Source organism: Indicator indicator, chromosome 4 (assembly GCF_027791375.1).
Source record: "Indicator indicator isolate 239-I01 chromosome 4, UM_Iind_1.1, whole genome shotgun sequence".
Taxonomy (NCBI): Eukaryota; Metazoa; Chordata; class Aves; order Piciformes; family Indicatoridae; genus Indicator; species Indicator indicator.
In genome coordinates this window covers 32,924,081-32,950,783 of record NC_072013.1, presented here as the reverse complement: position 1 = coordinate 32,950,783, position 26,703 = coordinate 32,924,081, and the positions used below count along the sequence as shown (strand labels likewise).

Here is a 26,703-nt window from a genome sequence, read left to right as displayed (position 1 = left end):
CTGGAAAAGAGCAGATTGAGGTTGGGATCTCATAAATGCTGATCAATACTCAAAAGGTGGGTGTCAGAAGGATGGGACCAGCCTTTTTTCAGTGGTGTCCAGTGACAGGACAAGGGGTAATGGGCACAAATTTGAACATAAGGAGGTCCATCTAAACATGAGGAGAAACTTCTGTATTTTAAGGGTGATGGATCATTGGAACAGGCTGCCCATAGAGGTGGTGGAGTTTCCATCTCTGGAGATCTCCATTCAAAACCCACCTGGACGTGTTTCTGTGTGATTTTTCTCTAGGTGAACCTGCCTTGACAGGAGGGTTGGACTCGATGATCTCCAGAGGTCCCTTCCAACACCTACCATTCTGTGATTCTGTGTCTTTTCCAACCCAAACAATTCTATGATTCTAGAGGATGGGAAATAGCAAGAGGCAGCAATTCCCACCTGCCAATCCCTGTTACACCTTGGATTGTTTTACTTAACTCCCATAAGGAACCAGAGGTGGAGGGGAAATGATGCTGGAAGGTCCTACCATGGGACCCTGCACTGGCCCCTCACCTTTTTGCTGCTGTCAGCAAAACCTCCCACTCCATCACAGCTTGTTCCCAGCAGATACTTTTTATTTTCTTTAATTATTGTAAATGTTGTGAATAGTGTATATTTGTACATATTCATTGCATTCCCTCATAGATTGTAGATTTGCTTGTAAGTACAGCTTTCATTGGCTTCCAGACTGAGCTAGCCTGGATATTGTCGATGGGGGGGATTTCAGCTTTCACACTAATACACAGGAAAAACCTTTCCTGAGTTTTTTTCCCAACCCCAAGCCACAAAGATAAAACTGCAGGGTCAGGGTTTTTGGGCTCTGCTGCAATCCTCAGCTGCCCTGACCACGGTGCCAGGGCTGGGATGTGGGGTGAGGGGGATCTGGGGACACCAAGCTTCCGGTGATGAGTGGTTCAGGGATGTCGCAGATGCCCCAACCCTGGAGATGTTCAAGGCCAGATTGGATGAGGCCTTGAGCAAGCTGGGATAGTGGAAGGTGCCCCTGCCCATGGCGGGGGATTGGAACTAGATGATCTCCAAGGTCTCTTCTAACCCAAACCATTCTGAATCTATGAACCTTTCGTTTGCCCACAGGGATGGCACCTGCGGGGACTGTGGCCACCCCGGCCCACCGGTGAGGTGCCCACTGCCCACCCTGAGCCCCAAGCCTGGACCACAATGAACAAACTGCCGTTCCACAACAACAGAGTCATGCAGGACCGCCGCAGCGTTTGCATCTTCCTCCCCAATGATGACTCCCTCAACATCATCATCAATGTAAGGCGGTGTGGTGGGGTGAGGGAGTCAGGGACACTCCTCTGAGCACCAACTTTTTCATCACACCCTGCTGTATTTGCAAGCTCTGGTCCTTCCTCCTTCTATCCTCCTTCTGTCCTTCTTCCATCCTCCTCCCATCCTCCCTCCTCATATCCATTGTGGATGATGGTTCAGCCTTGTGTACCCCAGCGGATAACCGGGAGGGGGTTGGCTCGGATTTGAATGTAGAATTGAATGTGAAATTCCCCCACTTTTGATGGTGTTAATTCACCACCCACCAATATTCTGCTTTCTGCCCCCAAAACCAGTACTGACCCTGCTTTTAGGCACTTCCATGGTGGTCCCACAGGAAAAATGAGCTCAAAACCCAGCCTGTTCCCCTCTGGTTGTGCTCAGGGACCCGATGTGGGGTTTAGTGCCACCTGTTTGGCTTGGATGGTCATAGACACATCCAAGACCACATGTGTGTGGTTTTTGCAGGTGAAGATACTGTGCCACGAGTTACTGGTGCAGGTGTGTGACCTCCTGAGGCTGAAGGACTGTCACCTCTTTGGGCTCAGCGTCATCCAGAGTAAGTCAAGGGCTGATGTCACAAGTGGGCCAACCTGATGCCATCATGGCTAAGCGAGGCATGATGCCACCAAGGTGGGGGTGTATATTTGCCCAAGGGTGGGTGCAAATTTACCCAGCCCTTTGGTGGCCTCCCATTAGGAGATGAGGAAGTTACGGACCCACAACACACCAACAGGTTGGGGGAGGCTTGGAAGGATTCAGGGGACATGGTGGGGGGGTGCTGATGCCACCTCTGTCCCACCCAGACAATGAGCACGTGTACATGGACCTGGCCCAGAAACTCTACAAGTACTGCCCCAAGGAGTGGAAGAAGGAGGCCAGCAAGGTCAGCGGTGAGGTCTTGCATGGAGAGCTGACGGCAGTAAGGCCACCTCTGTCCCCACCGCAGGTCACTTCCAGGACATGGGAACACAGCGAGGGGTTGGGAGGGGGCACGGGGCTGTTGCAGAGTGTGGGACAGGGTGGGGGGTGAGCAAAACGGATGGAACCCCAATGACAGGATGATGTGGTGGTAGGACAGGTGGTGATGATTTCAAACTGAAAGAGGGGAGATTTAGATTGGATGTAAGGAAGAAATTATTTACAGTGAGTGTGGTGAGGCAGTGGAACAGATTGCTCAAGGGAGGCTGTGCATGCCCCATCCCTGGAAGTATTTAAAGCCACGCAGGATGGAGCTTTGAGCAACCTGGTCTAGTGGAAGGTGTCCCTGCCCTTGGCAGGAGAGTTGGAACTAGATGATCTTGAAGGTCCCTTCTGACCCAAACCATTCTGTGATTGTAAGATCCTATAAAGTCAAGTGTTTGGGTTTTTTTCCCCCCAAAGCACCTTTCAGTGATTCCAATGCAATGTGCCATGGAGGTTTTTCTGAAGGCTCCAGTGCTGGTGCTGAGTTGAGACCCAAAATAGGGATGGTAGGTGGCAGCCTGGGGAGAGGTGGGAGAAGGACAGTGGTGGTGAATGGCTGCAGACCCCTGGGGGTCTCTAACCCAGCCATCTCCTTCCTTAAATCTAAATCCCATTCCCATTTCACAATATTGGGGGAAAAATGGGACCACTTAGTGAGTGAACTCTTCCTTGTGGTCTTCACCTAGTGAGGGGCAAGGGAGTGGCCCAGATGGACTTGGCCCTGGGCAATCCAAGACAAGGGACCAAGGTTCAATGCCATGGTCTCCACAGAAGCCCTGAATATCTCCTCCCTTCCAGGGGATTGACCAGTTCGGGCCCCCGATGATCATCCACTTCCGAGTGCAGTACTATGTGGAGAACGGCAGGTTGATCAGGTAAGGATGCACCCACCCCTCCCCACTACAGTGGGCACCCACCTGGGGTGAGCACTTTACTGGGGGAGCACCCCAAGGTGCCCCTGGCTGGAAGGGTGCACATCCTTGGGATGCTCTGGGGTGCTGCAAGCTGCTGTAGGATGCAGCCCCAAAGCTTTTTTCATCTGTTGGAGCTGTTTGTGGTTGGGTGCCAGGAGCAGGTGGGAACACTGCTCCCAACCAACAATGACGAAACCTTCCTGGGGGAGCTGAGGACGTCATATTTAGGTGGTTTGTCACAGCTTAATCCTTGGCACAGGTGCAGGTTTTGTTTCTGGGGAAAAGAGGATTTTAAAGCTTTTGGGTACATGGGAACATGGTGGCATCACGAGGATACTTTTAAGGGGGGTTGTGGCTGTGGGAGGAAATTTCAGCACAGTGAAGTGACTGCAGTTTTGCACCACTTAATGGGAGCTCCAGCTTCAGGGAACTGAGGAAAAGGGAGAAAACCAGTTGGCACCCAGCCCTGCTTGCTCCATAAGAGCTTCCTACCTGGGTGGGAAGGTGCTGGAGATTCATGGTTGGACTCCATGATCTTAAACATCTCTTCCAACCACATTCTATGACTCTGTGAGTTGTCTCTCATAGGTCTTGGTGATAGATGTGGCAATCCTAAGCACAAATTCAGGCTTAGTGAGGAATTGCTTGGGAGCAGCCCTGAGGACTTGGGGGTATCAGTTGATGAGAAACTCAGCATGACCTGGCAATGGTCGCTTGCAGCCTGGAAGGCCAACTGTGTCCTGGGCTGCATCAAAAGAAGTGTGACCAGCAGAAGGAGAGAGGTGATCCTGCTCCTCTGCTCTGCTCTGCTCTTGTGAGATCACACCTGGAGTACTGCATCCAGTTGTGGAGCCCCCAGCACAAGAAAGATACCAGACTGCTGGAGTGGGTCCAGAGGAGGTCATGAAGATGATCAGAGGGCTGGAGCACCTCCCTATGGGGGCAGGCTGAGAGAGCTGGGGCTGTTCAGCCTGGAGAAGAGAAGGCTTCAGGGAGACCTAGAGCAACCTTCCAGTACCTGAAGGGGACTACAGGAAAGCTGGGGAGGGACTTTTCACAAGGGCTTGTAGTGATAGGATGATAGGGAATGGATTGAAGCTGGAGAAGGGCAGATTTAGACTACTAGGAAGAAATTCTTTACAGTGAGGGTGGTGAGACACTGGAACAGTTGCTGGGGTAGGTTGTGAATGTTCCCTCCCTGGAGGTGTTCAAGGCCAGATTTGATGAGGCCCTGAGCAACTTGTTCTAGTGGAAGGTGTCCCTGCCTGTGTCAGGGCAGTTGGAACTAGACAACCTTTAAGTTCCCTTCCAACCCAAACCCATTCTGTCATTCTGTGATTCGTTGGGTGTCCTGCTGATTCCTTCTGCTCAGTGTTCTCCTCTGCTCCCTGTAGTGACCGGACTGCACGTTACTACTACTACTGGCACCTTCGGAAGCAGGTGCTGCACTCACAGTGTGTGCTGCGCGAGGAGGCTTACTTCCTCCTCACTGCCTTCGCCCTGCAAGCTGACCTGGGGGACTTCAAACGCAACAAGCACTGTGGGAAGTACTTTGAGCCTGAAGCTTATTTCCCTGCCTGGGTAAGCATGGTCTGGTGAGGTCATCTGCTCTAAACTCAAGTGAACCCCCATGAGGCTGTTGATGTTGGGTTGCTTGGAGGCTTCCTGGGTGGCCGCCATTCCTGCTGCCTCTTCATCCCCAGTTTAGTTCCAGTTATTAATAACCTTTGACAACTGTGGGCTGCAAATAGCTGCAGGCAGGGAGGGTCTGGGCTAGTGGATTAGCTCATACCACTGCTGGGGATTTCTCTGTGTGTGGCAGGGATTTTCTTGGGGGCTTCCCTGCCTGCCACGTGCCATCAGGGCATCACCGCATAATCATGTGCAGCCCCTGGGGCTTTGTAGCCCTTTGGGAGCTGGTGTTCTCGGTGCTGGCAGTGGCCATTGGCAGCTCTTGGGATATCCTGGAGGGAAAATGAGGAAGGACATGGAGTGACACCCATCCCCAGGTCGCTTCTGACCAGCAGGCAGAGCTGTGTGCTGGGCTAATGCCATCCCAAAGACTTTGCACAGGAGTGGAGTAGGGAGAGGTTGCATATGGCATGGCAGATCTGCTTCTCAGAAGACTTGCACTCTAGATCCTTCACCAGCTTCACTGCCCATCGTTGGACAGGCTCCAGCTCCAAAATGGAGCTTATTGCTCCAGGTTCCCTTTTCTCTGAAAGTCGTGGCTGCCCAGGAGCATCGGGGCCAGTGGCCAGCCATGGGTGAGCACGGAGCAGCAGCCTTGGATGAGCTTCTCTTCTCCTCCAAACAGGTTGTTGCTAAGAGGGGCAAGGACTACATCCTGAAGCATGTCCCAAACATGCACAAGGATCAGTTTGCCCTGACAGCCTCTGAAGCCCATCTCAAGTACATCAAGGAGGCTGTCCGGCTGGATGATGTGGCTGTGCACTACTACAGGTTGTACAAGGTGAGCCTTGGCCACCAGCTCAGGCTGGGCATGGGAGTCAGGGATGGGTTTTATTGGATGGAGCAACTGCCAAGCAATTTGAAGGCATTTTGGGAAAAGCTCTGTTTGATTTGTCTGGAAGAGAGCAGTCTTGAGGGCAGGGCTTTGCTCCTGGAGACAGGGAGATCATAGAATCATAGCATGGTTTAGGTTGGAAGAGACCTTAAAGACTGCCTAGTTCCAGCACCCCTGCTGTGGGCAGGGACACCTTCCACTAGACCAGGTGGCTCAAGGCCTTGTCCAACCTGGCCTTGAACACTTCCAGGGAGGGGACATTCACAAGCTCCCTGGGAAACCTGTTCCAGTGTCTCACCACGCTTGTAGGCTTCCTTCAGGTACCAGAAGGCTGCTATAAGCTCCCCCCAGAGCCTTCTCCTCTGAAGGCTGAACAGCCCCAACTCTCTCAGCCTGTGTCCACAGGGGAGGTGCTCCAGCCCTCTGATCATCTTTGTGGCCCTCTTCTGGACCTACTTGAGCATTGAACATGTCTCTCTTGTGCTGGGGGCACCAGAACTGGATGCAGTACTCCAGGTGTGGTCTCACAAGAGCAGAGCAGAGGGGCAGGATCACCTCTCTCCTCCTCTCTCTCACACTTCTTTTGACGCAGCCCAGGACACAGTTGGCTTTCCAGGCTGCAAGTGACCATTGCCAGCTCATGCTGAGTTTCTCATCAACTGACACCCCCAAGTCCTTCTTCTCAAGACTGCTCTCTAGCCACTCCTTGCCCAGCCTGTATTTGCACTTGGGATTGCCCCGACACAGGTGTAGGACCTTGCACTTGGCCTTGTTGAACTGCATGAGGTTGGCTTGGGCTCACCTCTGAAGCCAGTCCAAGTCATTCTGGATGGCCTCCCTTCCCTCCAGCAGACCACACAGCTTGGTGTCATCCCCTCACTTTCTGAGGGTTCACTCAATCTCACTGTCCATGTTGCTGACAAAGACAACGAACAGCACTGATCCCAGTACTGATCCCTGAGGGACACCACTTGTCACTGGTCTGCATTTGGACATTGAGCTGTTGATTACAACTCGCTGTGGATATCCAGCCAATTCCTTCTCTAGCAAGTTGTCCACCCCTCAAGTCCATAATTTTCCAATTTGGGGACCATGATTCTCTGATTCCAGTTGCTGGCCAGTGAAGGGGTGAAGGGTGACTGAAAATGAAACATCCACATCAGTGGATGTGATCTGGAGTTGTGTGCATCACTAATCAACCAGTTGGACTTGATGATCTTAAGGATCTTTTCTGACCTAAATGATTAAGATGGCAACTACCACAAGTGGCTGTTGCTGGTTCATGGGAGATGAGGTGATTACAGGAGGATCCCTGGTCTGGAGGTCAGGTTTATCCACTTCATGCTGCAAACTGTGTGCTTCAAAACCATGTAATTTTTTCTCCTGTAGGACAAAAGGGAGGTGGAAGCCTCGCTGACGCTGGGGCTGACCACACGAGGCATCCAGATCTTCCAGGTAGGTAGCTGAACCAGGGGGAGGATTCAGCTCCCTGCCCTCTGCTAGTGTCTTCAGCTGGGCTTGTCCCTTTCTCCTTTTGCAGAACATGGATGAAGAAAAGCAGCTGCTCTATGACTTCCCCTGGACTAACGTGGGGAAGCTGGTGTTCGTGGTGAGTGCCACCATCCCTAGGCAGAGCATCTCTACCCATGTTGCTCCTGGGCTCAAAGTCCTGCACCTGGGGCAAGGCAGACCTCAGGGTCAGCATGGGCTGGGGATGAAAGAATGGATAGCAGTGCTGAGGAGAAGGACTTGGGGGTGCTGGTGGATGAAAGGCTGGACATGAGCCAGCACTGTGTGCTCACAGCCCAGAGCCAGCCCTGTCCTGAGCTGATCCCCAGCAGTGTAGGCAGCAGGTAGAGGGAGGAGATTCTGCCCCTCTGCTCTGCTGAGACCTTACCTGCAGTGCTGGGATCAGCTCTGGAATCCTCAACACAGGAAAGACACAGACATTGTTGGAGCAGGGACAGAGGAGGCCACAGCAATTATGGGAGGCCTGGAAGTCCTCTGCTATAGGGCCAGGCTGATGGAATTGGGGTTGTTGAGCCTGGAGAAGAGAAGGCTCCATGTGGCCTGTCGGTGCTTAAAGGGACTTACCAGAAAGCTGGGGGCAGACTTTTGATCAGGGCCTGTTGTGACAGGACAAGGGGTAATGGTTTAAACTAAAAGAGGGAGATTCAGACTGGAGAGAAGGAAGAAGTTTTTTGCATTGAGAATGATGAGACCCTGTCCCAGGTTGCCCAGAGAAGTGGTAGATGCCCCATCCCTGGAACCATTGCAGGTCAGGTTGTTTGGGGCTGTGAGCAATCTGCTCCAGTTACAGATGTCCCTGCTGACTGCAAGGGTGATTGATCAGATGACCTTTAAAGGTCCCTTCTAACCCAAGCCATTCAGTGACTCTGTGATTTGGGCATGGGCTGGTGCTGCATAGACCTCCAGCCAGGTGGTTGCCAGCTGTGGGTTCAATGAGTGGGCTGCTGCAGGACTGGGTGAGAATTAGGGTATTTTTCTCTCTCAGCTGATGTCCCTCCTCTGCCACACAGGGCAAGAAGTTTGAGATCCTACCAGATGGGCTGCCCTCAGCCAGGAAACTCATCTACTACACAGGCTGCCCGCTGCGCTCCCGCCACCTCCTGCAGCTGCTCAGCAGCAGCCACCGGCTCTACATGAACCTGCAGCCCATCCTGCGCCAGGTCCGCAAGCTGGAGGAGAACGAGGGTAGGTGTCCCTCTCCCCCCGAGGGTAGGTGTCCCTCTGCTCCCAGCCCAGGACACAAATCCCCCCAGTGCTGAGCTCCCTCCCACCTTTTCTGCCTCTGCAAGCACCTGGTGCTTGCTCCTGCCCTGTGGCTTGGGAGTGTGTCGGTGGCTGTCCTCATGTCCCCACTGACCATGTGTTGGTGCACCCTGGCCCTGCTTGACCTGCATACCCCGTGCTGGCTGGGTTGGTGCCAAGAGGCCCCTCACAGCTGCTTAGGGCTGGGCACAAGCCCCACTCTGGTCCCTGATGGTCCAGTTCTTCCCAGTGCCTCAGAGGAGTGCTCCCAGTGCACTGTGTCTCATATCCAATCTCTAAAAAGCCTCATGCATGCAGAAGATATTTCTTCTTATCTTCTTCTTTTCCCTCCTCCTCTTCATCCTTCTCTGCTTCTCATCACCATTCTCCTTCTCTTTTTTCCTCTTCTTTTTCATACTCCTCCTGCCTCTTCTTCTTCTTATATTCCTCCTCCTCATCTTCCTCCTCATCCTCCTCCTCATCGTCCTCCTCATCCTCCTCCTCATCCTCCTCCTCTTCCTCCTCTTCTTCCTCCTCTTCTTCCTCCTCTTCTTCCTTATCTTTATTCTTCCACCTCCTGTTCTTCCTCCTCTTCTTCCTTATCTTTATTCTTCCACCTCCTGTTCTTCCTCCTCCCCTTCTTCCTCCTCCATCATCTTCTTCCTCTTCATCCTCCTCCTCCTTTGGAGGGATGGCACAGCACAGAGCACAGCAAGTTTGAGGCTCCCCTCCTCACCAGCCCTAAAGGGCACCAGGTCAGGGCTGGCTTCTGATGTGTCACCTTACAGGGCTTGGGTGGCAATGCTTCTGGGTGCCCCTTGGTTTGGGGTGGTGGCCATGGCACCCTGAGGGGCTGGGGTGCAGGTTGTTGCTGGCCTTGCAGAGAAGAAGCAGTACCGCGAGTCGTACATCAGCGACACCCTGGACCTGGACATGGAGCAGCTGGAGAAGCGGTCGCGGGCCAGCGGCAGCAGCACCGGCAGCATCCGGCACAAGCGCCTCTCCCGGCACTCCACCGCCAGCCACAGCAGCTCCCACACCTCAGGCATCGAGACCGACCCCAAACCCAGAGAGGTAGGACCGGAAGATGGCTTCTCAGGCTCTGGTGTCCACCGCAAGCTGAAGACTTGCAGCTCCATGACCAGCCACGGCAGCTCCCACACCTCTGGGGTGGAGAGTGGTGGGAAGGACCGGCTAGAGGAGGACTCTCAGGACGATGGTGAGACACCAGCTGAGAATGGGCTTTGGGTCCCACAAGGTCACGGGGGTTGGAGAGTGTTCTGAAGGTGCCCACCAGGGACTCATCCCACCTCCTCCTTGCCTGCAGAAATCGAGATGCTGGTGGATGACCCCCGGGAGCTGGAACAGGCTGGTGAGATGGAGGTGAGCCCTGACATGTGCGTCTACATCACGGAGGACATGCTGCTGTCACGCAAGTTCAACGGGCACTCAGGTAAGGCGTTCCCCAATGCAGGTCATACCTGTGGTGTTCAGCAGAGTGAAATCAGCCCAAGGTGACCATCTGGGATGCTGGGAAAAGCTGTGAGTTGAAGGAAAGATGGGATCAGTTTGGTGAAGCTGTGAAAAGAAGGAGTTGCCCAGGAAAGGTGAAGGTTTTACTTGGAGCAGGATTGATCACATAATCTCAGCATGGTGGCAGTTGGAAGGGACCTCTGGAAATCATCTAGTCCAACCCTCTTGCTAAAACAAGGTTACCTGCTCCATGTAGCCACCCTGTGTGCCCAAGCATGCAGTGTTATTTGGATATCACCAGGAGATGGTGGTAGGAGCTGCCCATGGGTGATGGACATAATCTTGGTGATGTTCTCAATTGCTGTCCCCAGCTCTCATTGTCATCACAACCCTTTGCTTATTCCCATGAGCATGGATGCTGTTATCACGTATGTGAGCCTGGCTTCTCCAGAGCTCTACTGGCACCCAGAGTCACCTGCATTTCCAGCTCCATACTGGGAGCTACTGGGAGGTCTCTGGGGTGCCATGCTGTCTGATGATGCCATTTTGGGTCAAATTCAGGTTGCTTTGGAGGTAAAGCTGGTTGCAATGGAGCTGTTGAGCTGAAGGCACCCTCTCAAGCTGAGGTTTCCTTTCACCCCAAAACAATGGCAAACCCCAAGAGTAGCAGGCATGGATCCTAAGTGAGCTGAGAAGCCTTGAAATAGCCTTCACACCCTCCTCTTCCTCTCTGCTCCATGCAGGGCTTATCGTGAAAGACATCAGCTCCTCCACCTCCAGCTCCTCGGAGACAGTGGTGAAGCTGCGAGGGCAGAGTACTGACTCCTTACCCCAGGTATGTGGTGCTGGTGGAGACCCAAAGCCCTGGTGAGGCCCAAAGCCTTGGTGAGACCCAGAGTCCTGCTGGCACTGGGGTTTTGGGTTTCCTTTACCTCTTTGGCTCCCCAGCAAGTCCTGATCCTCCTCTCTGCTTTGCGCAGACGACATGCAGGAAGCCGAAGACCTCGACAGACCGGCACAGCCTGAGCCTGGATGACATTCGGCTCTACCAGAAGGACTTCTTACAGCTGGCCAACCTCTGCCAGGATACGGCCCAGAGCTACACCTTTGGTTGTGCCCATGGGCTGGAGGAGGAAGGGCTCTACTGCAATGGCTGCTTGGCCCAGCAGTGCATCAACATCCAGGAGACCTTCCCCGTCAAAAGAACCAGCAAATACTTCTCGTTGGATCTCACCCATGATGAAGTCCCTGAGTTTGTCGTCTGAGCACTGCGGGGCCAGGACTGGCTGCCCACCCATGGTGGGGAGGCTGAGGCTCCTTGCCCTGCACTGGGGGCTATCATCACTGCCTTTCCCCCCACCCCACACAGCTCCCTGCCAACCAAGGCTGTGGAAACCATTGCACTTGGAGGATTGTGGGATGGAGACCTCCAGGCATGGTGGAGTCCCACCAGCGGTCCACCCTTTGGAGTTTGTGCCAAATTGTCTTATTTCGGCTGGGAGAAGCCCAACTCATTTGAGGTAGCAGAAGCCAACTGGTGTTTTCTCATTGCCTCATGGCAAGGTGGCCTCTTCTCCTCCTTGCCCCCATCCTCCACACTACCAGCGGCTCCACCAGTAGCTTGGTGGCAACCGAAAAAGTGCCAGACTGTTGTGTTCCAAGTCAAGCCAAAGAAATGTAAATACACTAAAGGCCAGTATGGGGAGGGAGGATTCAGCAATAACCAGTTGGGAATCTCTAGCCATGGGTGATGTCCCATGGAGGAAAGGCACAACCAGCAGCAGAACATCAACCCAGTTGTTCTTTCAGAACCGTGTGCCGGAGGTGAGGCCAGAGTGGTCCCAGCAAGGTGGCTGGGAGCTCTCAGAGCTGTTTTGCAGCTTGGGTTTTCTTTCCTTCTATTTTAGAGGGAAGACAAAACAAAACCCAAGCCTAAAACAACAAGAAAACCCCCAAACCAACAACAAAAAAATAAACAACCACCCAAGAGAAACAAAGGCAAAGAAGGGACGAGAACATGAGATCATCTAGGAGGTCACTTGGGAGGTCACCTGTAAGGATATTGCAATAACACATCCCAAACTTTGAGTATATAGAGGTTACATATATAAATATATCAAGGTATGTATGTTTATATATGTCTTGGATCTTATAGACCCATTCACATCTTACTTCTGCTCTAAAATCCCTTTCATACAAAGAATCTGCCTTTCTTCTTCAAGGAACCCTAAAACCAAACCTGGTTTTGTCTAAGCACCAAGGTGAGAAAGACTTTGGAGAAGGTTTCATACACAACCATGCTGTGAGTGTGGCTCTTCCCAGTGTGACCTCTGCTGGGTTTCACCAAAGCTTCTCATCCATCTCTATGTTGTATAGTTTGAACAGTTCTGCTAAAGATTGATTGTGATGTGCTAGGAAAACCCCAGTTTCTGCTTGGGGCACTCCAGGGTGACTTCTGGGTCCTGGAGCACTGGAGCAGGCTGCCCAGAGAGGTCTTCTCTGGAGAGATTCCAAACCCACCTGGACATTGTGATCCTGGGCAACCTGCCATGGATGACCCTGCTTCAGCAGGGGGGTTGGATGAGATGATTTCCAGAGGTCCCTTCAGTCCCTGACCAACCCACTCTGGAATTCTGAGTGTGTTCAAGGGACCAGGTGTGATGTTGACCTTCAGTAGCTGAAGGTGAAGCATTCCAGCAGGTGACATTCACAGCACAATGCCTTTCTAGTTGAGATTTTTTAACCAGAGTCAAGCAGTTGACAGCCAAAGGTTTGCCATATTTTGATACACTACCTTTTTTTTTTTTTTTTTAAACTGGAAACTTTTTCTTAAGCCAAAAAAAGAAAAAAAAAAAAAAAGGAATTCTTATTTTATAAACAAGCACAATCTTATTTTTGTAAGAAATGTTGGGGAGGGAACTGATACTGGTACCAAAAGAAAAGGATGGTGCAAAAAAAATCCCACCTCAGTGTTCTTGGGTGTAACAGTGTGAGAGCTGGAGTATCAGGTGCTGGAGGACCATGGCACCAGCATGGCATGTCCCCCCTCCTGTGTGTAATCTCACCTGGTGATGTTGGATAATATGGGAAAGTACAGTGGCTAGCCCAATGCTGACAGGGTGGTGGCCCCAAAAGCCTCTTTGTCTTCTCAAAACTACCCAGGACAGCCGGTGGGATGTTCCTGGAGGACCTGGGGCTCTGTGCACCATTCTGGTTTTGAGGGAACTCCAGAAAATACCCCAAAACCTTTCTTGTGGACGCCACACACCCCCCAGGTTGGGTTTGCTAGCAGTATCCCTACTGCAGACTCCCATCCTTGGGCAGGGCACCAGCAGTGAGGGTTTGATGGAATTCCGTGGGCTGCTACAGGCAGGAAAATTCCCCCAGATTCATCTCTGGCCTCCTTTTTTCCCCCTGGTGCCAGGCACAGCAGGGCTGCAGCACCCAGCTAGGGAGTCCTGGGGTGTCCTTCATGGGACCTTCACCCACTACTCTGACAAAATGGGTTTAGAGGGAGCAAAAGGGTGAAAAAACCCTGTGTAAAGAAACAATCAACACTATTCAGAAGGCACTGAGGGAGGGTGAGGGGGGCAGCTGGACCAGACCATCCCCATTTCTTCCTCCCCTCCTTTCCCCTTACTCCCACCATTACCCTGCAGCCATACCCTTAACCAAAAGTCCTCCAGATAGGGTTGGAGTGATGCTAGAGGCCGTGATGGGGCTCCTGGGCAAGCAGGAATGATACTGGGTGGACCAGTGGGGCTGGGAGGTGGGAAGGGGAGATGGCCACAGAGGTGCCATTTATTCCACAAGTGTTCATGGATGGGAGGGACAGAGATGGGGGGGTGGCAGTGCCCTTGGTGCCTCTCTCCTGGCAATAATGAGCTGTCTGTCCCTGCATGAACCAAATAATCCTTTCTGTGAAAGGATCTTCCCATCCTTGGGATGGGAGAGCCACTCACTTGTGCTGCCAAAGGACAACACAAAGGGAAATGCTACCCAACCCCCCACAAAGAAAAACCCACCCCTAACCCACCAAACCCCCCCCTACCCCACAGCACAAATGATTTTTTGTACCCATGAAGTTTGTGGAGTGCCTTTTGGGGTACAGCTGGAAGGGACAATAAAGTGACAGTTGTTTGCATTGATTTGGCTCTTTGAAGTGCTCCCCTGGGATGAAGGGATGAGGGAATAATACGGATGGGATCCTGGGTTTTGGTGGTTTCTACAGAAGTGGGATCCAGTTCCAGCACTCCCACATGGGGAAGAGATGTGGAGGGACCTACAGGAGTTGTCAGATTAAGCTCCTGTCCAGCTCTGGAGTCCTCAGCACAGGAGAGACATAGACCTGTTGGAGTGGGTCCAGAAGAGGCAACAGCAGTGATGGAAGCCCTGTGCTGTGAGGCCAGGCTGAGAGAGTTGGGGTTGTTCAGTCTGGAGAAGAGATGGCTCTGGGGAGACCTCCTGGTGGCCTTTCCATACTTGAAGGGGCTGATCAGAAAGCTGGGGACAGACTTATGAGCAGGGCCTGTTGTGACAGGATAGGGGGTGATGGAGTTAAACTAAATGAAGAAGATTCAGACTAGAGAGAAGGAAGAGAATTTTAACACTGAGGGTGGTGAGACACTGGCCCAGAGCGGTGACAGATGCCCCATCCCTGGAACCATTCCAGGTCAGATTGTTTGGGGCTATGAGCAACCTGCTCTACTTGCAGATGTCCCTGCTGACTGCAGTGGGGTTGGAATAGATGACTCCCTAGGAAAAGAGGAAATGGCCTCAAGTTGCACCAGAGAAGGTTTAGGTTGCACATTGGAAGAAACTTGTTCACTGAAAGGATTCTCAAAGACTAGTAGAACAGTCTGCCCAGGGATGTGGTTGAATCTCCAGCCCTGAAGAGATGTGATGTTGAGGAACATGGTTTAGCACCAGACTTGGTAGAATTAGATAGTGGTTGGACTTCATGATCCTAAAGGACTTTTCCAACCAAAATGATTCTATGACCTTTAAAGGTCCCTTCCAGCCCCAAACATGCCCAGGTCTATGAAGATGAAGAGCACTTCCCATGGAGAAGCAGCATCAGTAAAACTTTCTGAGCAGTTTCTCTCATTCTTTCTGCCACCATCCTGCAGGCCTGGCTGTGCCCACATGCCACACTAACATGGGACCACTGGGGTTGCCACCACCTCCCAGGATCCTGGGGCATCCCTGGGACCCACTTAGCCATCCATCCCTCCTCCAAATACCCTGGGAGAGGGATGGGCAAGAAGTTATCTAAAACCAGCCTTTGTCCTCAGCAAGGCAGGTGCTGGCCACAAGCTTTGGTGACTAAGTTTAGCCTCCAGATTTCATCCTTGACCTCTGAAAGCCTGAAATTTCTTAAGCGCAGATGTTGAATGGTTTTTCACCCCAGGGGAAAGAGAATAGGTTATCCCCTCCCCATGGGCTACTTAGCAAAGGATTGTACCTCCAGCAAAGCTTCTAAATGAACCTTCCTCCCTTTGAAGGCATTTGATGACTCCACTGCTCCCTCATCTCACCACAGGAGAGGTCTCCAGGGGGGTAAAAGGTCCTCCGGTTCCCATCCCAGCATGTCCCCAGGCAGCCTTGCACCCACGCTGGCCTTTACCCTGGGATGCTCCTTCTGCTGCTCCACATGAATTGAAGCTCTCAGAAGAAAAAGGCTGCACTCAAAGCTCTTCATCTCCACTCACTCCACTTCCAGATTTTGCATCTCCTGCCACCACTTCATGGCAGCCTGAGAGGTTCAAGACTTGGGATTTGTAGGGTGGCAACACACAAATGGCACTTTCAAGAAGCCAGCTGCAACATGCCCTTAAAGAAGTGAAGAGGCTCAGAATTGTCCTTATTTTTGTGTTAAATTTTGCTGCTGGATCAAACCAGGTGGGTCTTGCTCCTGCTGTGAAGCACTGGTGGTTGTCTGCAAGCAGGTGCCTCGATGAGCATCCTGCTTTTGTCAGCCCTCCCAATCCACAAACCCTTCAACATCACCCAATTAGGCACCAATGACTAACTGGTGATAATTACTAACACCCCATGTGCCAGTGTTTCTTGAGGTTGGGGATCTTCTGCACCCTGAAATCATCAGCAGTTTCATCAGTGACATGGATGGAGGGATGGAGTGGACCCTCAGCCAATTTGCTGATGATACAACACTGGGAGCAGTGTCTGACAGCCCCGCAGGCTGTGCTGTCATTCAGTGAGACCTGCACAGGGTGGAGAGCTGGGCAGAGGGGAACCTCATGAAGTTCAACAAGGGCAAGTGTAGGGTCCTGCACCTGGGGAGGAATAATCCTCTGCACCAGCACAGGTGAGGGGTGACCTGCTGGAAAGCAGCTCTCTGGAAAAGGTCCTGGGAGTGCTGGTGGAAAAGAAGTTCACCATGAGCCAGCAATGTGCTTTTGTGGCCAGGAAAGCCAATGGCCTCCCCAGTTCAAGAAAGACAGAGTCCAGTGGAGGCTATGAAGATGCTGAGGGGCCTGGAGCATCTCTGTGAGGATCTGAGGGTGTTTGGCCTGGAGAAGAGCAGCAGCCTGAGAGGGGATCTTCTCAATGCTCAGCAAGAGCTAAAGGGTGGGGGGCAGAAGGATGGGGACAGACTCTTGGCAGTGGTGTTCAGTGACAGGACAAGGGGCAATGGGCACTAACTGGAGCCCAGGAGGTTCTGTCTGAACAGGAGGAAAAAATTCTCTGCTGTGAGGGTGCTGGAGCCCTGGAGCAGGCTGCCCAGAGAGGTTGTGGAGTCTCCTCTGGAGAGATTCCAAACCCAGCTGGACATTGTGATCCTGGGCAACCTGCTCTGGGTGCCCCTGCTTTAGCAGGGGGAGTTGGACTAGAAGATCTCCAGAGGTCCCTTCCAACCCCTACTATGCTCAGATTCTGGGATCACCATTGGCTGCAACACTTCATGCAGCATTGCACAGCCTCTGGCTCCTGTCTGGGGTCAGTAGCTCCAAGGCTATGGAGTCGGGGGTGGGCGGTCACTGCCAGGCCCAGCCCTATGCTGGGTGCTGCCTGGGATGGGTGCCATGTCACCTGGGTTCTGTGGGTGCCAGGGTGTCCTCCTGCAGGAAGGAAATCACAGAGTGTTGCTGCGGAAACAAGGGGAGTGGGGGGGTGGAACTCAGGTGATGGCAACCAGTGACCATTGCCCACTCATGGCACAAAATGATGCTGCTGTGGGCATGGGCATGGCTTGCATGGATGTTTTGGGGATGCAGATGGAGGAAAGGAAAAAAGCCACCTTTTAAAAACACCCAGCCAGCACTTGCCAAGACTCTGGAATCTTCCATCTGAATTCCTAAAAGCTGGCACATCAGTGGAAAAGAAAATATCAAATATTGAGTGCTGTGTGTGTGCCCAGTGGCCGGGGGGACTTTTGGGCTGGGAAGAGTTTGAGGGTGGCAAGCAAGGGGCTGGGGGTGCTGGAATGGCTGTGTCAGTCAGGAAGCCCCACAGCAGAGCAGAGGTGAGAGCTGGGGGTCTTGAAGGTGCTCGGGGTGGGGCAGGAGAGGAGATGCAGGCATGGAGTGTTTGGAGCTGTGAGGGGTGAGATGGGTGCAGGGGAGCTGTGGGTGCAGGGGTGGGTGTATGGAATGCAGGGTGTGTGATTGGGGGATGAAGGGTGTGGGGGGAGTGTTTAGGGTGCAGGGTGTGTGATGAGGTACAAGGGAGTTTTGGGGTGCAGAGGTGGTTAGGTGCAGGGGCTGTGATGGGTGCAGGGGGTGTGATGGGGTTTTGGGGTGCAAGGGGGTGTGAGGGTGCGTTGGGATCTGAGGGGGTTTTGGCATGCAGGGGCATTGTGGGTGCAGGTGGTGTGATGATGTGGGGGGGGTGGTGTGCAGGATGGGGGTAGAGAGGGTGGGTGTGAGGGTTGTGGGGTTGGTATGTGGCATGCACGGGGTGCGGGGTTAGAGGGTGGGGGAACAGGGACAAGGAGCAGGAAGGAATGGCAGCAGAAATGGACAGAGACAAGGAGAGGGACCGAGGCAGGGGAAGTCTGGAGAAGAACGAGCTGTAAAACACGGGGATGGGGTAGGATAGGGTGGGATGGGATGGGGTGGAGCGGGATGGGGTGGGAGAAGGAGAGGAAAAGGAGAGGAGAGAGAGAGAGGAGCAGCAAATGCAGGAGGAGGAGGAGGAGGAGGAAGTCGGGGCCGAGCCGCTTCCTGTAGGCAGAGGGATGAGCGCAGACAAAGCTGGGTGGGGACTCGCCGCTCGGGGCTGCTGCTGACCACCCTCCTTCTGCCTCCATCCCTTCATCCATCTCTCCATCCCTGCGTCCATCCCTCCGTCCGTCCATCGTTCCATCTGTCCCGCCGCAGCTCGCCCCGCGGGGGACTCAGAGCAGCACCTCCAGGTACCACCGGGAACAGGGCGGGGGGAACTGGGGCTGGGCTGGGGGGGCACTGGGAACACTGAAACGACTGAGATTGGCAGCACGGGAGCACGGTGGAGCTGGGCAGGGCGGTTCCCAGCCCCGTAGACACCCAAACCGCTCCCAAATCAGCCGAAAATCCACCGCCCCACCTCCCGGGTACCAGTCCTCACCCCATGAGAGGGTCTTGAGTGACAATGGAAGCTACGATGCCCATCGCTGGGGTCCCATCCTTCAAGGAGAAGGTGCCTGGCACCAAGAGTTCGGTCTCCCCAACAAAGGTTTGATTCAGAGGGTCTGATCCTCAGTTAATCAACGGATTTGCCATCACAGGAAAGGTTTTTTCCGTGGATGAATGACCCATAGTGTTCTTTTTCCTCTTAGAATTTTCCTCCCTGGGAGACATTCCCAGCCCTAAATCTTCACAGGAACCTCAGCTGGGATGCATATGGCCCCAGCTGGGCTTGATTTGGGGAGTCATGGCCATGCAGGCACCCCCCCTCCATCCCCACTGTGGCTGTTCTCTCCCCATGATCACTCCCATCAAAATCCTCATTTTTCCCAGCAATGGTTTGTGGGATAAAGTAAGGCTGGGGAAATCACTGGGAAGATGTGCTGGGGCAAACCCACCCAGCTCAGGGCTTGCTTGCCCTGGCACAAGGTGGGGAGATCTAGCCCAAAACTTTTGCCTTCCAGGTGGAAAATGGATTTATATTTAAGGAGAACCTTGGAGCACAGCGATCCCCACAAATTGCTAATGAGTTACTAATTAACTTGAAGCTTGCTACTCCAAAGGTTAGCAACTCAGAGCATGGATGGTCAACCACTGCTCTACCTACTAGGGATCAAATATCTTCTTTATTTCCTTGTTTCCCCCCAAATATTAGATAGCCAGATCCCACAGCAAGCCCATGCTCGTGGGTAGAGCCATACGGGTGGCAGTGGCACGTACCTTGGCAGCAGGCTGGGGCCAGGGACAGAAGATTTTTTCCTTATAACTGGATTTCCCTGGATTTTAATCCTCTTTCCCAACATATGGCTGCTGGCTGGATTGAAATATGACTCAATTAATTATTGCCAGGAAAGCCCCGAGGTAAAGCCTTTCTCTAGGAGGATGCTCCTGGGGTTATCATGGGGCTTTTCTCAACCTGTGCCACAGAGTCTGGGGGCACATGGCTCAGCTCCAGCCTTCCCCAGCTCCCATGTTGGACCCACAAGGCTGGGCATTGGCCATGCTGCTCCCTTGACACCAGTTTTGGTGCTTTTGGGGGCTTTTTTTCAGTCTTGCAGGAGGAAGCAGGGTCTGCTGCTTGACTGTGCTGCTTGACTGTGTGCTGCTTGACTGTGTGCTGCTTGACTGTGTGCTGCTGGCTGCTCACCTGTGACACGAGTTTGGCAGCTTCAGCATTACCTGGGTGATGACTGGAGCCAGCCTCACTTCCAAAATGGAGTACCCCCAGCTTGGAGGGACCTGTAGGTCCCACCACCACTAGCACAGGGCTTGCACATACCCATCCTCTCTCCCAAATTCCCTGGGAGCTGCCAGCTTTGCTCCCAGCGATCCACATCCTGGTGTTAAGGATGCTCAGTGTATTTTCTCTTTCCAATTGTGAGCTGGTGGTGGCCCCCTGGGGCAGGTTTTGCATGTGGACTCAGATGAGTGGCTGTACCGTGGCACAGTTAGCCCTGGCACGGGGCTGCTTGATGGCATGGGGGTTACAGAGACCAGGAGCAGGGAATTAAGAGTCTAAATAGAGTCCCAAGGGTAGATGGCTGTGAGCTGGTGACAAAGCTGCATTATTATTATTATTGCTGTTGTCATTATTATTATTATCATTATCATTATTGCTGTTGTTATTATTGTTGTTGTTGTTATTATTATATGCTGAGGCAGCCTGCTGCTTTGCTGCCCTATGCCAGTGCTTTGGCCTCCGAATTGTGGCGGCCAAGGCACCGCTTCTCCTTTGGAAACCCAGTGAGTCACCGAAGGAGGGCAGCCAGGCGCCGGCGCAGACTGTTACCATAGTAATTAGGGCTGCCAAGCTGGCATCAGAGCCCCATGGACCTCCCTTGTGCCCCCACAAAGCACTGCCCAGGGGGGTGGCCCTGCCTCTCCATCCCACTCATCAACGCTGGGATGCTCGAGTCCGGCACACGCGTGACACGTGCTGCCACCAGGGACTGCCACCAGCCTGTTGCCCCATTTTGGGTGGGGATAAGGGGTTCACTCTAGGAAAAGCATCATTTTGGGCGTGAGCTCTCTCTGTTCTCAGTGTGTTTTCTCCAACCCTTTCCAATCCTGCTCCATTCTTGTGCCTGGAGCAGGATGTGGGAGGAGGGATATATCCATGTGTGTTCACATCCAGGCATGCAAACACAAGGAATAATCAAAGGGATTAGGGTGGGTTCCCAATTTTTCTTGCTTCTCAGATGCTTTTCTCTCTGTTCAAACCATCACACACCCTCTCTGGTTTCTTGCTTCATGGGGTCACAGCAGCTGGCAGCTGCTGGGAGGAAAGATGGGATGAAGGGCAGTGGGAGACTCTCCATGGGTCATTGGGAAAGGGATTTTTGTCCTTGCCCAATTTTATTCCCTGTCCACTTTCCAGTGGGGCTTCAATCCTCCCTTAGGTGTATTTTTTCCTTCTTGCACCATGCAAACACCCCCAAAACTGATCACTTTCAAGTGCAGGAGCAACTTTACTCCCTCAAACTCATGGGGAGAAGTTCAAGGTAGGGGGAGGTCCTGCTTCTGCTGCTGTGGGGTGTGTGAATGGCTGTGGGGGAAGGTGGGCTGGCTGTCCTGGAGCTGTTGGCTCTCCCAGTGTTGGTTCTCCTGCCATTGGCCCTCCTGGTGTTGGCTCTCTAGGTGCTGGTTCTCCTGGGGTTGGTTCTTCCAGTGCTGGCTCTCTTGGTGTTGGCTCTCCTGGCATTGGTTCTCCTGGCTGTGACTTTCCTGGCATTGGTTCTCCCAATGTTGGCTCTCCTGATATTGGCTCTCCCAGCTTTCCGCACAAGCCTGGCATGAGCTCTTTGGCACTCGCCCTGTTTCGAGGCAGCTCTGAGCTCAAGTTCCAGGGATGACATGGATTTGGCTCTCTGGAGAAGTAGGGCTTGCTCCAAAGCCCAGCTGCTGTGGCTGAAATGGTGTCTGTCGGGTCTCGGCTTTGGGTCAGGTCAGTGATTAGTTAGCGACGTCTCCATCAGAGCAGTGTAAGTGAATCAAAGGACTTGCAGGTAGCTGTGAGGATGGAGCTCAGCTGAGGCTGAAGTCTAAAGTCATGCATCTCCTGCATTTCACAGAATCCCAGACTGGTGGCAGTAGGAAGGGACCTCTGAAGATCATCCAGCCCAACCCCCCTGCTTTAGCAGGGGCTTCCACAGCAGCTTGCTCTGGATCACAATGTCCAGGTGGGTTTGGAATCTCTCCAGAGATTCCACAACCTCTCTGAGCAGCCTGCTCTACGACTCTGCCACCTTCATGGCAAAGGCATTTTTCCTCATGTTCAGACGGAGCCTCCTGGGTTCCAACCCTTTGTCCTGTCACTGGACACCACTAGAAAGAGTCTATCCCCATCCTTTTGCCCCCTACCCTTTAGCTCTTGCTGAGCATTGTTCAGATCCCCTCTCAGGCTGCTCTCCTCCAGGCTCAACAGCCCCAGGTCTCTCAGCCTTTCCTCCTCACAGAGATGCTCCAGGCTCCTCAGCATCTTTGTAGCCTCCACTGGACTCTCTCCAGTAGTTCTCTGTCTCTCTTAAACTGAGGAGCCCAGAACTGGACCCAGTATTCTAGCTGTGGCTTCCCTAGGGCAGAGTAGAGGTATGATAGCCTTCAAACCCCAAACCCAATTTTTCACAGGTTCAGTGGGCAAAAAAAACCCAACCATGAAATGGCTTCTTGCCAAACCTTCATAATGTCACCTGCTTGTTATTCCCACAGAGCTGGAAAACCCTCCACAATTCCTGGGCAGCAGCAGCTGCTGCACCAGGACCTTCTTATCTTACCAAACACAATTAATTTTCATCCTCCATCCTTATCTCCTCCTTCCCTGGCTTTTCACACAGCAATTCTCATCCCTTGTTTCCTGTCATCATCATTGGAACTTGGGCTAATTAGTTTAGCCAAGGGCAGGTCCATGTGTTGCTGAGTGGTGGTTTGTGGGTACCAGCATTGTGGGGAGGTCTCCAGTGGTGGGTGATGCTCTTGTGTAGCATCCAAAAGCCTGCTGAGATGCATGGAGGGGTTGGTTATTCTTAGGGGGGATGATGTGAACCCCAAAGTGGTGTAGCCAGTGTGGGGTGGAGGTGCTGCTGTGGTGGGTAAGCTCCTCTATATAAGCCAATGTCTTGGTTTATCATCCCACCCTCACTTGCTTCTCTGAGGGCTTTGGGAAGGAAAGGTGGCTCTGTCCCTCCTGTGATGCTCCCTGGCTGGGAAGATCTTGGCTGGGCAGCTGGGTTGGTAAGAGGAACCAGCATGGGGGAGATGGAACAACCTTGAGCAAGCCTTAGAGCTCATCGAGCATTCATGCTCCTTCCTGGATCAGGAGAGATCCCTCCAAAGGGGAAAAAACCCTGGCACAGCATGGGATATTCACACTACAAACTCTGCTGTGTCCACAGACCCCAGCCCTGAAGCCTGGCAGCTGCCTGTGCCCCATCTCCACAGGCAGAGCCATCAGCTGCAGCGGCGACTGTGGGGACATCGGTGCCCTGTGCCACCACCAGCATTTCTGTGCAGAGACACAGACCTACTTATGGAAGATGCTCAGAGTAACTCAGGGCTGAGAAAGCCCCTTTCTCCTCCTGCTCATGCAGCAGCAGCTCAGCACTCCCTTGCCTGGCACCTTGGGGAAAAATAATGAGAGGCTTTGGGTGGGTTTGTGACCTAATTATAGTTGAGCTGTGGCCAGATCGGTCCCTGCAGCATCACTGTGTCCCATCCCTGCACATCCCGAGGCTCTGAAACCACCATGGTGAGGGAACTGGAATGGGGCTCACCAGTGGGCTTGGGCTTGATCGCTTGGCTGTCAGCTGTGGAGTCCCCAGCCCCTCCAGGGGCTGGGGACTCCACAGCTGACAGCCAAGCAATAGCAGTGGTCATGGTGGGACAAGAGATATTGCAATTCCCCCAGCCTGGAGGCCTGGGGACAGGCAGGGTGTCCCCATGCAAACACCAGCATCCATGTGGATGTGCAGAAGCCATGTTTTCTCTTGCCTGCTCCCATCTGAGCTGTGTTCCAGCAAGATGAAGCTGGATGAAGCCCAGGAGCATGAACCTGTTGCAGCTTCCCCTGGGATGGCACATCCAGGCATTCAAGAGTCATCAGCCTGCAGTGCAATCCCCTTAATGGGGATGCTGAAAGAATGCTTTGGTCACCTTAGCCATGATTCATACAGTAATAGAATCATTTTGGCTGGAAGAGACCTTTAAGAGCATCAAGTCCAACCATTAACCCAGCACTGCCAGGTCACCACTAAAGCATGTCCCTCAGCACCACCTCTACACAGCTTTGAAATCCCTCCAGAGATGGTGACTCCACCACTACCATGGGCAGCCTGTTCCTTTTGGGGAAGAAAATCCTGCAGACTGAGCACATTGTGCTAACCATGGGTTTGGAGGAGTTGGGCTTTTGGGAGTTTTTTGGGTAAGAAAGCAACAGTCATCAGCAGATGTGAGATGCTCAGTATTGGCTGAGTTCCTTTCTAGTTCCAGTGTCTTTGGTTTTGTTTTGGAGTAGATGCAGTGAAGGTAGGAGAGCAGAATAAGGATGATGTTGGAAGTCAGAGAATGAATTTGGAATGGCATGGGGTGCCAGAAACCTGCCTTCATGATCCCACTGTCACCAGGATGGTGCCAGCATCTCTCCCTGCCATCATTAGGGCTTTGCTATTTTACCCCAGTTTGGGGTGAGGAGCAGCCATGAGATGAGATTTGGGCGCTGGGCTTGTCCCTCGACAGTGTAGGTGAGTCTGGGTTCTCCAGAGGGTTGAACCCAAAGTGAGGAGCTGTGGTACAGCTGCTACAGCCTCAGACTTGCTGTGGGGCTGCACTGGGTTGGCTCAGACCCTCCATGGTGAGTTATCCATCCCCCATGGGGGTTGAGAAGAGCAGGATGGTGATTGTTAACCGTGTCAGGGTGGAAGGCCAGGGCTTCAGCTTGCTCTCCTTGCTGGAGAAGGTGACACGTGAGCCATTTCAAGGCAGAAATAACCTTGCAAGAGTTTATTCTCCATTTCAATGTGTTCCTCCTCCATGGGGTTGGGGCTGTCTGCCTTGTGCAGGGCCATGTAAGCAGGGGACACTGTGGGGCAGGAGATAAGCTGAAGGACTACCTTCTTCCCTACTGCTGCTTTTAGTTTAACATCTTCAGACACCATTCTGAATGGGATTAGTGTGTGCAGATATCTTCTCAGGACAATGTGGTGTTAATGGCTCTTTAGGTATGGGCCACATTGAGGTTTATGGCTTGAGAGAAGATTAAATGTCTCTGAAGGTCCCTTTGCACTCATGGAATCCATGGGCACTGTTCCTCACTGCACTGCTGCTCTCAAACTGTCCTGCCAGATCCTTCCTGCCTTTTGTCTCTTGATAGGATCATGTTGGAGGGACACTAATACCTTGTTCTGAGCTTCCTGAGGACCATAGCATCAGGAGAACTTCTCAGTGCCCATTTTTCTAAGGCATTATGGGGACAGGAGCAGCCCTAGTGCTGGTAGTACCTGTAAGGAGGGAGTTTCCCATGGGTGTTTCCTCTTTGCAGCCTTGGGAAGCCCTGAAGTGTGGCCTGAACATACCAGGAGCTGCTCAAAGCTGGTTAGTCACTCTGGAGGAGAATGAACCTCATCTTGAGTTGCTTGATTGTAAACCTCATGACATTTCCTCCTCTTTCTTCCTATCTGACCAAACCAGACCTCTTGTGATCTCCATAAGGTTAAGCTGTGCTGTTTGCTGCTCTGACCACAGCTGCTCATGGGAAGTGTCTCGGGCTGGTGCTTCCCCTCCACCCTCCAGCAAGGCTCTTGTGAGCCCTGAGCTTCTGCAGGACACCAGATCCTTTGTGGGCTGCATCCTTCTTCCCAAGGTCCCAACGGGTGTGCAGGAAACACCTGATTTGCATCCTGGAAGCACGGTGAGTGGCCATGGCCCTCCACATACAAGGAGGTTTGGTTCCATCCTCACAGTTGTGTTTTGGCTTTCTTACCTGCTCTGGAGGATGTTCCATCAGCACATCATGCAGTTTTAGCTCACTGGCATTGTGGTTGCATTGGCTCCAAGGGCTCCTTCTGCTTGTTTTGGTTCTTGAATTTGACCCATTTTGGCAGCAGCTGGATGAGGAGCGTGGGCTGATGGTTACCTCTCCGTGGCAGTCTGGTCCAACTGGAGAGAAAGGAGTAGGCTGACTGGTTTTCAGATCAAGTTCTGGGTGTTGGTTGCCTTTGCTGTGGAGGTGTGTTATGGAAGAAGTCTCCAGCTGTGGTTTTGGCTTTCTCCAGGCTGGGATGTGTCAATCCCAAGAGCTGGTGGCCATGGGAAGAACTGCCTGAGGATTTGTGCCACCACCCCTTCACTTTCGTGTTGTTTTCTGGATCCCTTAGGGGTTTTGCAGTGAGTAAACAGGGATTTCAGTAATGAACCAGCATGGTCATTAACTCATTTAGGATGGAGGACTCTGGTCCCTCCTCTTGTTCAAAACAGGGCCAATGCCAGAGGCAGGTAGATCAGTGTTGTCCCCACAGGCACCATCTGAGTTCATATGGGTTTAGGTGTCCCCAGGGTGTCACAGAGAAATGTGGCCAGGTCTCCATGGGGCCAGATCTTCTCCACATCTCTATGTGCCTTCTTGGGGACTTCCTACTCCCTCACTGAGTCTGCAGTGGTTTGGGATCCTTTCAGGGGGCATCTGCCACCCACAACCTGTAAACCTATGGAGACTTCTAATTAGTCTACAGGACCATGGTGCAGCTGGAGCAGTTCTGCTCACATTGGAAAGTGCCCAAGCAGAAGTCTCTCACCTTGGATGGGTGAAAGGTCTGGGGGAGTCATAGAAAGTCTCTCACCACTGCCCTGGGCAGCCTGTTCCAGGGCTTCACAACCCTTTTGGGGAAGAAGTTGTTCCTCATGTCCAACATGAACCTCCTCTGGTGCAACTTGAGGCCATTTCCTCTTGTTACTTGGGAGAAGAGACCAACACCCACCTCACTCCAACCTCCATTCAGGGAGTTGTAGAGAGTCAGAAGGTCTCCCCTCAGCCTCCCTTTTCCAGGCTAAACAACCCCAGTTGTCTCAGCTCTCCTCTAGACCCATTACCCTGATTCATTGCCCT

At 52.8% G+C, this 26,703-nt stretch overlaps 1 protein-coding gene across 3 annotated transcripts; it reads left to right on the top strand.

Annotated features, from left to right (window-relative positions):
• Window positions 1-1,218: 1,218 nt before the first annotated feature.
• Window positions 1,219-11,246, top strand: FRMD6 (FERM domain containing 6). Of its 3 annotated transcripts, none has more exons than XM_054400352.1 (13): window positions 1,219-1,317; window positions 1,798-1,888; window positions 2,136-2,215; window positions 3,094-3,170; window positions 4,604-4,790; window positions 5,527-5,682; window positions 7,126-7,191; window positions 7,277-7,345; window positions 8,277-8,451; window positions 9,392-9,727; window positions 9,836-9,961; window positions 10,725-10,816; window positions 10,962-11,246. In XM_054400352.1, exons 1-13 carry the CDS (start codon window positions 1,219-1,221, stop codon window positions 11,244-11,246), a joined length of 1,839 nt encoding a protein of 612 aa, XP_054256327.1. The 3 variants fall into 3 exon arrangements, with proteins under 3 accessions (XP_054256327.1, XP_054256326.1, XP_054256325.1); XM_054400351.1 differs by having other exon boundaries at window positions 2,136-2,251; XM_054400350.1 differs by having other exon boundaries at window positions 2,136-2,278.
• Window positions 11,247-26,703: the final 15,457 nt, after the last annotated feature.

Bases quoted from the DNA above. Each gene is read 5' to 3' on its own strand.
- FRMD6 (XM_054400350.1), top strand. From the start codon at position 1,219: ATGAACAAACTGCCGTTCCACAACAACAGAGTCATGCAGGACCGCCGC. The intron at 1,889-2,135 runs GTAAGTCAAGGG...TGTCCCACCCAG, and splicing joins TGGGCTCAGCGTCATCCAGA to ACAATGAGCACGTGTACATG. The intron at 7,192-7,276 runs GTAGGTAGCTGA...CTCCTTTTGCAG, and splicing joins GAGGCATCCAGATCTTCCAG to AACATGGATGAAGAAAAGCA.